The following is a 12,658-nucleotide window of genomic DNA, read 5'->3' as shown; positions in this document are numbered from 1 at the left end:
TTACATGTGTTAATGTTCCACACTTTCTTTTCCATTCTTTAGTTGAGGGATTTCTAGGTTGTTTCTATTATATGGCTATTCTGAATAAAGCTGCTATGAACATACTTGACCAAATGCCATTGTGGTATATGAAAAGGAAATAAAATAGGCATCTAAAGTAGATGATGGGAGGGACCTGGGTGGGGAGGGGTCAGGTGGGAATCAGGTATTGGAAGAGTGGAGATATAGGGGTGTAGTGGGGACAGGGGAGAGAAGAGAAATGGGGGAAGAATCCCAGTTGGAGACATTGCCCTTAGTCCTGCTATGATCTAAGTACTTGGGTGGGTTGGTACCCTTTGGGGTCCTCATCCTCTCTGAGAAGGAAAGGGAAAATGGGGGGAGAGGGACATGAGGGCGGGACTAGGAGGAGAGAAAGGAAGCACCTGCAATCAGGCTGTAAAGTAATTAAATAAATAAATAAGTGGAAGAAAAAACTAAGCAAAATACATACTATATTAAATTTTTAAGATATCTTCAGGTTAGACTATCCTGATTGTATATATAAATTACATAAAGTAGTGACTGTCTCACCTAATGGTACAAAATTGGACTGATATATATTTGTATATTAAATTTGCATATTCATATTGTGTAGTTATACAGGACTAAGATATTTTCATTGAAATAGCTGAATATTTGTGTCAGCTTAATTTCCTTGATTTTATTTAATAGTAAAAGTAAATAGACTGCCAGTAGAAATTTACATTTACAACTTAATTTATACTCACCTTCTTTCACTCTTAATATGGCTATTTTTTAGCTTGCTCTCCAGAGCTTGTTCAGATTACTTTATTATTTTTTTACTTATCATTATATTATTACATATATATAATAAACTGCCTATAGCCAGAAGAACCATGACACAATCAGGAATTATATAAATGTTACATCTTAGTGTTTTGACTATTTGTATTTGACAGCATTGAAGAAAACATCTTTCTCATCTTGGTCCATACAAAATTTGGAATATAATTCAATCTCCATTATATCTTGCCATTATCAACTTAAAACATTTATCTAGACCTAAAAATTTCCTAACCCATAAACAACTAAGCTTCATTGGATGATGAATATTAAAGAACCTCCTTATGAAGATGGCTTCAAATGTGGCATGCAAGCCACTGGGCCAAATGTCCTTATTTCTACCACAGGCAGAATATGACTAGTTTTAATCATTATCTTGACACAATCTGGAATGTATTGAGTCAAATATTAAAATGAGGTTACCCCCCAGGAGTTATAGCTAGGGAGTATCTAATTTACATTAACTGATCTTTGAATACCTAGCCCACTGTGAGTGGTACTATTCCCTAAGCAGGGGGTCCAGGACTACATAAGTTCACAGAAGGAGTTGAATTATAACCTGGGACTGTACACTAAAACCCTTTTCTCATGTAAAGTTGTTTCTGTCTTAGTATTGTACTGCAGTAACAGTAATGAAATCAGGAAAAAATATACCCTTAAGTGTGCGGACAAAGAGAGAAAAGAATCCAAGGAAGGGGCAGAAAGACCATGTGTTTATAATGTTGTTCAAAATAGCAAAAACATAACTTGTTTTCCAATTATATATTCTCTGCTTACATTGAATTTTGTATTTTTGATTTTTGGTTTTAGGTTCTTGTGTTGATCATATTATTTTGTTCTTACATCTCTGTGGTGCTCTTAAACATAGCTATATCTTTCAATAACAAATATTTAATTTGCAATTTAAAAGATGGTTTTCTTTGAGATACTTTCATAGTGACAATAAGTTAGCTCAAGAGAAAAAAAGATACTTTATAGTTTACAAGTACTGCCAGGCCAACAAAACCTTTATTGAACTTTGCATCAGGAAGAAACAATAAATCTCTCTTCTCCAGAATACACATCAAACTCCCTCATATCTATCTGAAATTTCAAATGGAATTATAACTTTTTATAGCTAAACTTTACTCTTTAAATCTCTGCCTATCAACCCAATCTCAACATTTTCACTCTCTAAAACAAATCCTTTGGAGGGCAAGAATTTAAAAGAAAATAAGGATTTTTTTCATTACTTGTGGCAAAATTTTAAAAGATACAGAGAAAATCAATATGTTTTCTATAAATTCCAATTAAATGATATTGCTCCACTCAGTGCCCATTAACTGAACCATTATTTTTTTTTGCCCAATATAAACAATAGTTTATAGACAGACAGGTAGTGGCAGGTTTTCAAAACACCATTTAAAGTAAAGTAGGGACTTATGTGTAATTAAACAACAAAGTTACAATCTATATGAATCTGTGTGTTTTCCCTTCTTAGGGAAAACAAAACAAAACAAAAAACCTCTCTAAGCAAAAACACCAGATATGTGGTTGAAAAAATAAATAAATAAAAACACTCATAAAAAACAAACAAACAATCTCACAGGGAAAAAACATGAAATTAAAAGAAAGCTCACCAAGACAATCTGATCAACACACAGCACATACACACACACACACACACACACACACACACACACACACACACACGTATATATAGTGCTTTTTTTGTTCATGAATAGAGACCCTACAGAATGAAGATGACAGGCTTCTTTTCAGTATAGCAAAAACTGCTCCTTAAATTTTTGTTGGGATCATGTAAGCTGCTCTTACAAAGAGTTCTGCTCTCCTTTGGGAAAACACCATTAAAAAAAAAAGATGGAAGAAAGCGATGTGATACTTCTGAATTTTATTTTAAGAATATGTAAGACCAAACCCAAGAGATTGTGTCTTTCATTAGTAATTGGAACATTTCAAATTCTTGGCCCATAAGAGATCAATAACAAATATCTGTTTAAAGATACAATATTGAATTTGCATATACTTTTATGTATATAATATAAAAATAACTTCTTTTCTACTAGTATATAATATAATTTTATTGATATAACAGATTATATGAGCATTCAAATAAACACTTAAAATTCTGCAGATGATTAAAGTCATGTTTTTTATACATAGGTCCATATATGGCTCAATATATGTAGTATGGCTCAAAACACAGTGAAGTCAAGCATACATAGTGGACTTAATAAATATATGATGAACATTGAATTTTCCATTTTTTATTTTTGTTTTAGATTCTTATTTGGCTTTTACATTGTGTGCTACTCTTAAACATAGTTGTATTCTCTCTATACTTACCAGTTTTAAAATATGCATTGAGGGTGTTAAGGAGCATGAAGTCACCACCTCTTATAACCAGGTGGAACTTCCAGTGAAGGGAGGGGGACAGCAACCCCCACTCATAAAACCTTCAACCCAAAATGTGTCTTGCCTACAACAATTGTAGAGAAAAAACTGGAGCAAAGACTGGAGGAATGGAAAACCAATGGCTAGATTCACCCCAGGGGAAAAGGCCAACCCCTGTCACTATTAATGACACTCTGGTATGTCTGTAGACAGGAGCCTACCATAAATGTCTTCTGAAAGGCTTCATCTAACAGCTGATGGAAACAGATGCAGAGACCCAAAACCAAACAATAAGCTCTACTGTGGGAGTTCTGAGGAAGAGGGTAAGGAAGGATAGAGGCAGCTAGCAGGGTCCTGGCCACCACAAGAAGACCTACAGAGTTACTCAATCTTGGCCCATGGGGTCTCAGAGACTGAACAACCAACAAAAAATTTTTTTGGATTGGACCTACACCCCTTACACATATGTAGCAGATGTGAATTGTGGCCAACATGTGGCTTCCCTAACAATGGAAATAGATGCTGTCCCCAACTCTGTTGCCTGCCACTGGATCCCCTTCTCCTAGTTGGGCTGCCTTATCAGGCCCCAGGAAAGGTACTTCTGAAACTTGGGGTGCTTTTGGTGGGTTGATATCCCTTGCAAGTTTCTCCTTTTCTGAGAAAAAGGAGACAGGGAAAGGGAGGAAAGGGAATGTGAGGTTGGGACTGAGAAGAGAGAAGGAGGGTGGCTGGGATCAAGCTGTAAAATGATTGAATAAATGAACAAATAAATAAGTAAATAAATAAATAAATAAGAAAATATGCACTGATTTAATTATGGTACACAATTAGTCATAAAATTTGGCAGTGTATAAAGTGTATAGATATTTTTAGTTAATGAAATTCAGCAAAATTAATGCAGAAAAGGAAAACATGAGAGCCAAAAAGTTAAATTTGATGGTTTATATTCTATCCGGCCATATTTTAACTTCCATACTACTTTCAAATAATATAAAAATTATTCAATGTGTAACCACAATAAAAATTGTAGCCCTTCTCTCCTAAAATACCTCAAGAGATATTTCTATTGGTGACCTTCCCAGAGTATCAAAAAAAAAAAAAAAGTAAAACATCATCAAAAATAGTTCTAACAATAGTATAACCATATCAAATGTTAAGGGGATAAGAATGGAATGGTTGTGTGTGTGTGTGTGTGTGTTTGTACATACTTACTTTTCATTTTGTAATTCTGGGGATTACCTAGAGTCTCATGCATATTAGTTAAGTAATCTATCACTGGGCCATGTTCTCAGTATAATTTTAAAGCTGAAAGCTAATGGACTAGGATAAGCACAGACCTAAAACCAATATCCAGCATGTGGTGCTCAATATATAAAGGGTTTAGAAAAATAAGAGAGAAACTCATACCAAAAACAACTGACAAAAGTTTGGCCATGTTGGTGCATGCCTTTAATCATACACTTAGGAGAAAGAGACAGATGGAGCTCTGAGTTTGGAGACAGCCAGATATTTCTAGTGAGTCCCAGGACAGTTGAAGCAACACAATAAGACCCAGCCCCGAATACCCAAAACAAACAAAAACAAAAACAAGAAACATAAAACAAGACAATAACCTACTGAAGGAATAATCAAGAAGTTATTAAAGCACTAGGTCTTACAAAGGAAAAATGTGTATGTTACCACTTGAGTGTAAAATTATTAAAAGGTAAATAGTGGTATTTAAGACTTGATTTCGCATCATATCATTAAGAAATACCAAAAGATCTGGGTGATGGTGGTACATGTCTTTAGTTCCAGTACTTGTCAGGCAGAGGGAGGGGGATCTCTGTGGGTTCCAGGCCATCCTTGTCTCCAGAGTGAGTCCCAAGAAAGCCAAAGCTATGCTCAGAGAAACCCTGTCTTGAAAAACCAAGGGGGGGGGGCGCACTACAGATTACATGGACATTAAACTTTTAATAGTTTGCTAAATATGCAGAATTCCTATCCATTAACTGAGTAGTCATGAAATAAACTGGGTGAAAATGAAGCCAAAATCTGATGAAAACAATTGTATTACACTCTTTTGTTGCTTCAGAATTTCAAACAAGCGTCCAATATGGTTTCATCAAATATATCCTCTATTTCTTACCTGAGATCCTATCCTCCTCACCACTGTCCCCTCCCAATTCTCTGTGTTGCTGCAGTTGTTTTTAATCCACTTTGTTTGTAGCTATAAATATAGTTTAACAGTTCACAGCATTGGCTGTCCTTGCAGAAGACCCAGTTTTCATTCCCAGTATCTATATAGTGATTTACACTATCAGGCACTCCAGTTTCAGGTGATCTAACTCCTCTGTCATTTGTGAGTACTGTATTCCTTAGTGCACTGCACGCAGGCAAAAATATACCTAACATAAAAGTGAGTAAATCTTAAAAATATTATTTCACTAAGTTTTGTCAATATGTACATGGGTGTAGGGCCATCTACTGGTGCATGGGCAGCCTCTCAGGGGCAGCGCATGAAGAAAACTATACCAGCAGCCATCAGTTACCAATAACTACTCAACTAGAGAAGAAACTTTGGGACTCCTTCCAGTCTATGCTGGCATTTTTACAGGTTTCATCTTGTACAGGTTTTGTGCACACAGTCAGAACTGCTGTAATTTCACATGAATAACAATACTGTCATGCACAGAAAATGCTGCTTTGATGTACTGAACATCCCAAGTCTCAGGGTTCACTCAAAAGAGAAAGAATGTATTGCACTCAAGTTAGGACATTTGACATTTTCCTGAGACAAAGAAGTATGCTTATTCTTAGAACTTGAAAATGCAATGAGAATGCTATTATTCTCAATCCTTACTCATTTTAGGGCTTTGCTGTCATCTTTAATCATGAATAATTAACTACCTAATAAACTTATTTGGTCTCACAAATCCAAGTCTTTCTCATGGTTTTTAAATCTTTCTCTTTCTTGCTGTTTTGTTCTCTCTCTCTCTCTCTCTCTCTCTCTCTCTCTCTCTCTCTCTCTCTCTCTCTCTCTCTCTCTCTCTCTCTCCCTCCCTCCCTCTTTCTTTCTCCCTCTCCCTCTCTCCCTCTCAAATTCTTATCTTTAACCATGAGCTATATGGTTACATATTACAATGTATAATTCTGAATCTTTAATTTTCTCTTCATTGAACTGATTTAACAAGCAGGGTGATAAGGTTGGCAACTCAGTGATTCCAAACCTTTAAGGATATCACAGTCTACATCTATTCATAGTATCCAAATACCAAAAAAATCCAAATCCTTTCACATCATACCTTCCTATTGAAAGCCTGAAATTTTTGATGGTCATCCATTAGTTAAAAAGGGAGTTCAATGTTGGATCACTATTTATTTATTGCAGAGACCCAAACCCTACTTATTCAGATATTAGCAACAGATTCTGTTTTTGTAAAATTGTGGCAGGGTCTATAGAGTAGTCCCTATACGCCTGGTATCTGAACCTCCTATTGTTTCCTCTCTAGAACAAATTATTCTCCAAAATAAATCAGTAGATAGATGATTCAAGGGCGGTATTAACCTCATTCAAAAAAAAAAAGGCTGCTAATAATGTTAAAATAACCATTACAGTAACCCTTTCTCTTTCCTCTACAATCTCATCCTTTTTTGGATATGCATTCTTTTGTTTTGATGAACAAGACCTCTTAGAGAAATGGCTCCTGAACACAAAGAGAAGAACAACCAGACATCCTTAAGAAAAGTTGGAAGAGTTCACAGATCATTAAAGCTACAAAAGATGAAATGTCTAATGACTCTATAAGAGAACTGACACATTAGATGTGGTTATCATGGTTCCTGTTGACAGCCTCTATCCTTGTTCCTGAATAGCAAGAGCTGCCAAATGATAGATAGATGATAGATAGATAGATAGATAGATAGATAGATAGATAGATAGATAGATATAGACAGACAGACAGACAGACAGACCAACAACAGACAGACAGATAAATATATATAGATGTTCATTCCAAAGGAACAACTTCCAGGATCACTCTTTACAAAATTCAAGGAACAAAGCTCAATGAGCTTAAATCAATGGTCTTTGGGCCATTGGATATAACACCTTTAACCGCAAATTTAATGTTGTCCAGCAATCGCCTTTAGCTTCATTAATAATTTCCAGATCTTTCTCTGGGACTTTAAAACTAGACTCCCTAAGTCAGGATTCAAGAAACTGCATGATAAAAAGTTTCTCCCAGCTATGCATTAGTTTGATAACCAATAGCTTAAATGGGCAATTTCCTGATAGCAAATCTAAAATAAATCTTGAGGAAATGTTAATAAGAATAGTCACTGTCTTTCAACTCCCCCCAACTGCTCCAATGAAACTCCAGACTTTAAAGATACCTTCAGCCCCTTTCTTCTTAAATCAGTCCAGGCCTGGATTGTTCAATTCTACAAGGCCCTCTGAGCACACAGAACATATTTTTTTTATCTCCAGATTATATACTGATGTTATATTCCATGACTAAATGAAATTATTTCCACTCATATCAGTATATTTTTGGCAAAGTAGCCTACTTAATGGCAAACACTTATCTCATTTGACAGATAATTGAGTAGAAAATGGAAGCAATTCAGATAGGAGGACTGTCATTACCTTTACCTAAACTCTTAAAATATAAATGGACTGTTCAAGTTCTCAGAGAATAGCATCATTCCATGTTTTTGTAAATACAACTACATTCTGATGTTTCACTTTAAGTAGCAGGTATAAGCAAATTTTGTATAAGTTAATACTCTTGAGCCTGTGCACAAACTCAGGTATAGTAAAAGCCTTGCAATTGAGTTTTTGGGCATTAAACAGAACATAAGATGATATGCAGTAAAAACATAAAGGATTTAAGCTGGTGTTTATTGTCTCACATACATTCTTTGAACAAATATGAATGCATATAGTTTGTATGCAATGGATAAGGAATCTTTTAAATTCTCAACAAAGTAAAAATAAGTAGTTTTTCTCATATTTTCCAATTTTAATTCATTTTCTGTGAATTATTTACATTGTTTAACACAAAACTGTCTTCATATTATTACATGATTACAGGTGCTTTCTATATCATTATACAGCAGCCACTAGTTTGGTAGAATTGTTGGAAATTGCAATTGGAATGTACACTTATGATCAATAGAAAGATCAAAAGGATTATCAGTTTCAATTTTCAGCTATATAAACAAAATAAAATATTTCTTGTCTTTTTTTCTTAATGATACTAAATGTATTCTATAAAATTTTTTAATTAGTTATAAGTGATACTGATAAAATGGGGAAGAAAGAGGATTCATGTGGGTCTCCTAGCAAGGGGAGCAGGGCTCTCTCTGATATGGACTCTCTTGCCAGTTTTCCAATTACTCTTCCCTGGCAGGGCTGCCTTGCCAGGCCACAGGGAAAGAGGACACTCTCAGTCCTGGTGCAGCTTGATGAGCTGTGGTAGATGATAGGTAGGACTCCCCACTTGTGAGGAATAAGGGAGGAGGATGTGGGAAGGAGAGAGACTCCAGAGACTAACAGTAAAATAAAATGTAAAAAAGAAAAAAAACAAAAAACAAAAAAATCTAAATGTCCCTAGATGTCAGAAGGACAACAGAAGTTCCCATACTCTTTTATATGCACACTCCTTAAACTAAAGACTAAAGAAAATAAATCCATGAAGGCTGTGTGGGGTTGGTCAGCATCTGAAACACCAGTAAAATACCTGCCACACAGCAGAGCCTCAATTACTGATTAAATAGAAGAATTTTTTGGTGATTACAACTTAGGAAAGTAATATACCTTGCTCAAAAGTTTTGCAACACAAAATGTTTGCTGCATGTTTCATCTGTATGCCTGACAATGTATCTCAGTAGAATTTTGGACTAAAGAGGAGCCTAAGCATAACAATTTATAGCAGAGAAAGGTCATGGAAAGCAGAGATTGTGTCCAGAGTCACACAAGTATTTACTTGTCCAAAGCAGAGAAAAATCAAGACTCTTGAATTCCGGAATTTTTTTCAAGTTTATCAACTCTTATGCACTTGTATTATTTGTGCAATATAGAGCATTATGACTTTTATATCCAATGCTAATGCATCTAGAAATAATTCCTGAAATGTCAAAATCTCTGACTATTCTATGGGTCAAAAAGCTACTATAGTATACACTCATTTCCTTTCTGAATGAAGACTGAATCCCAACTAATTGAAACATGTGACAGGACTTTTTAGTAAGTCGGAACCTTCACAGTAAGTGCAGCAGCTTTTTCTAAAATAGAGGATGATGGGAGTAAGAAAACACTAACCAAGTACACGTGCCCCAACAATGGGTATGTTAGGTGGTTGTACTTATTTTCAGTTGTTTAGCTCTTGTGAGGGAACAGATAGCACACATCATACCTTCCTATTTTCAGAGTTTAACATCCATTAAGTATAGACGTTTAGACCTATAGTGAAACTTCAAGGCAGTGTTTTATTTGTCACATAAAAGGAGGGACCACACAGCACTAACTTAAAATGGAACCTCTCGCTTTTGTTTATGGCAGTAAGTCAACTAGTGATAAGGCTGATTAATGAGGATTCTTCTTCCCCTTCCACTTCTCTTTCTCCTTCTTCTTTTTTTCCCCTGAAGCCTTTCATGTGTGAAAATATTTGCATCTGCTCACCTGTACACTCTCAGGCTCCACCTGGCAAGCCTTTTTCAAATAAAAGTTAATTGCAGCTTTCAAAGTACATAGAACTTCTGCATTGTTTGATATTACTGTTTTCAAATTCTTATTCTGAAAACCATTATCTGTGTACATGCTTTTTACATCAGCCACTAAACTCTAACTTACAAAGGAAACCTTCAGAGAAAAATGATTTCTTACCTCTCATTCTCTCTGTAATACTTCAATTATCATTTTATTTTCCCTAACCCTAACGTGAATGGGTTAGAATAGTCTAAGATAAATTGTCCTTATCAAAGGCATTATTGATAGTTTTTAGAAATTGGCAATTTTTGGTTTTCAAGCACAAAGAAAAATCCAGAGTTCCAATGACAATTCTTTCACAATGGATCTCTGTCTTTAGCTAGATCCTTGTGTTAAACACAAACCTGTCCTTTAGACTCTGTAATTGAGAGAACTCCTTCAAACCCAAGTTCACCTAGTCAGTAAAGGATAAATTCAGAGGCCTGGCATTCCTGCAAAAATATAAAGACAATGGTGGCAGAAGTGCCTTAGGAGAATGGCAAAAGGAGTGGTATGGAAGAATGCCTTGAACCAGGGAGGCTTGTGGTGTACAGAGGGAACTGCTGATGAAGACATCCTAAGATCAGGACAAGTTTGCAGACGTACGTGATGGCCTTTATTTATTCAATAAACACAGGGGAGGGTTTTTATGTAAGGACGGCATAAAAGAAGAAATTTAAATAAAAACATAAGAAAACGGAAGCACTGAAAAGTCTAAAGATGGCAAAGTGACAGATGAGGTAAGGGTACAAGAAGTACTAAGAGTCGTTTTTAAAAAGACACCAGTTGTAACCAGAACGGAAATTCCTGACGCGTAAGAAAACCAGGAAGGTTCTCTCTCTCTCCCTCCTCCGCCACCTCTCTCTCTCTCTCTCTCTCTCTCTCTCTCTCTCTCTCTCTCTCTCTCTCTCTCTCTCTCTCTCTCTCTCGTGCATGTGTGTGACATAGGATTACAGGTTTGTATGTGAAAAGATAAGTCAGAAAAGTATCTAACTGAGCATTCCTAAACATGAGAAAGGCATGCAGCAGAGACTGCTGAGAGCCTGTGGAATTCAGAGATGCCCCAAAAGGTCAAGATTGGGAGTGTGGGAAGTGGGGAGAGTAAGGGCTTCCAGGGGCAGGCTGGGGCTCATTCGGAATTCTGGAAAAGGGAAATGGAGCTGCAAAGCACAGCGTGGGAAAGTTTTGAGGGGAGAAAAAAAAAGGAAGGAACGAAGAAGGGAGGGAGGGAGGGAGGAAGCGAGGAAGGAAGGAAGGAAGGAAGGAAGGAAGGAAGGAAGGAAGGAAGGGAGAGAGAGAGAGAAAGAGAAACAGGTGGCCTGAAGAATCCCTCAGGCCATCAGAAAGGACAACAGTGTAGGATGACTTAAGGCTGGAGCTGGGCAGACAGAAGTCAGAAAGAATGGGATCTTTTCTTTCCCAGTGTCCCCTTTTGGCCTAAGCCCAGAGGGTTTTGTCTCCCTAAGAGCCACTAGAAACCCTAGGCCGAACTGGGTGAGGCCCGGTCGCCCCCCAGCGGCCGAGAGCTCTCGGTGCTCCCCTGATAACCCTGCTTCAACTTTCCCCACGCCTGTCCTCAGCTGAAGCTTAGACCCCTCTGTTTCCAGCTCACCGAGGGTGCAGTCAGGAGGCTGATGCTCTCGCCTAGTGAGTCCAGGTTGACCCGCCGCCGGCGCTGGGCTCTTTTGGACCCGGGAGCGGCCGCACTAGCAGCTGCGGCGGCAGAGGCTGAGGGGGCTGGGGAGGCAGCCGTGACAGCCGCTCTGGAGCCTGGTGGCCCTGGCGGGCTCCGGCTGCCATTCCAGCAGATCCTGGACAGGGGGCACTCCCCTTCCTCCTCCGGGCTGTTCTCCAGGTAGTCAGAGCCTAGAGAGCTGAAGGACTCCGACGAAATCTTCCTACGAGACATGCTGCTAGAGATGCTGCTGCAGCTGAGGCGACTGTGGCGGTGGCAGCGAGGACGCAGTGGTGGCAGTGGAGGTGGCGGGACTTGCTATGGCAGGCGGCGTCAGGCGCGTCGGGGCGACTGGACGCTGCGCTGGTGCTCCCCCAGACAGGAATCCCTGGGGCCGCTGAGCGCCGCGAGCCAGCTGCTCATGGCGGGAACTTGGTTCGCCACAGCTCCTTGGGGCCCAGGCTCGGCCTGGTAGCGCCTGGGATGCGCTGGGGACCCGAGGACCGCCGCCGCCACCTCTGCAGCTGCCGCTCTCCTGGCGCAGCCTCAGTTCCCGCCCGTGGGCATAGCTCCCGCTCCGGGGATGCGGGGATCCGGGTGCAGCGAGGCTCCTCCGCCTTGCGTCCGACCGACCGCGTCCCGCGTCCTCCGCCCCCTCCCTCCTGCTCCCTTTATCCCCCCGCCCCCCAACGCTGCCTCCGCGGGCATCACGTGTCTCCAGCATACTCACTGGAAGTCTTTGCATCTTCTGTCGCTACGATTCAGGAGCAACTAGGACACTTTGCTGCTGTTCTCTCTGCTCCCTGCCATCATGCCCTTATATCAGGGGGGCGCGTACAGTGGCTCCTATGAGAGACCAACGGCCCCCAAGGCCAAATGTCTGGTCCCTTGGCCCCTGTAGAAGCAGATGGACAGTGAACACACGCAGAGACTATTGCTGTGGTGAGAGCCATAGAACTGAGGGAGGGAATCTCTCTGAAAAAAAACTGACAAGCTGACTTGGGCTACTGAGCCCC

At 39.1% G+C, this 12,658-nt stretch overlaps 1 protein-coding gene across 1 annotated transcript in view; it reads right to left on the bottom strand.

Moving 5' to 3' along the window:
• The window catches only part of GUCY1A2 (guanylate cyclase 1 soluble subunit alpha 2), a 289,208-nt gene extending 276,921 nt beyond the window's left edge, over nt 1–12,287 (bottom strand). Inside the window, exon 1 of the mRNA XM_084781493.1 lies at nt 11,580–12,287. Coding sequence (XP_084637619.1) covers nt 11,580–11,876 — 297 coding nt within the window. The 5' untranslated portion in view covers nt 11,877–12,287. The remainder of the gene's footprint in view (nt 1–11,579) is intronic.
• Nucleotides 12,288–12,658: the final 371 nt, after the last annotated feature.

This window comes from Acomys minous (assembly GCF_964271855.1).
Source record: "Acomys minous genome assembly, chromosome: 5".
Lineage (NCBI taxonomy): Eukaryota > Metazoa > Chordata > Mammalia > Rodentia > Muridae > Acomys > Acomys minous.
Note: the sequence above shows the minus strand (reverse complement) of the source record. Positions and strands in the feature narration are given on the sequence as shown.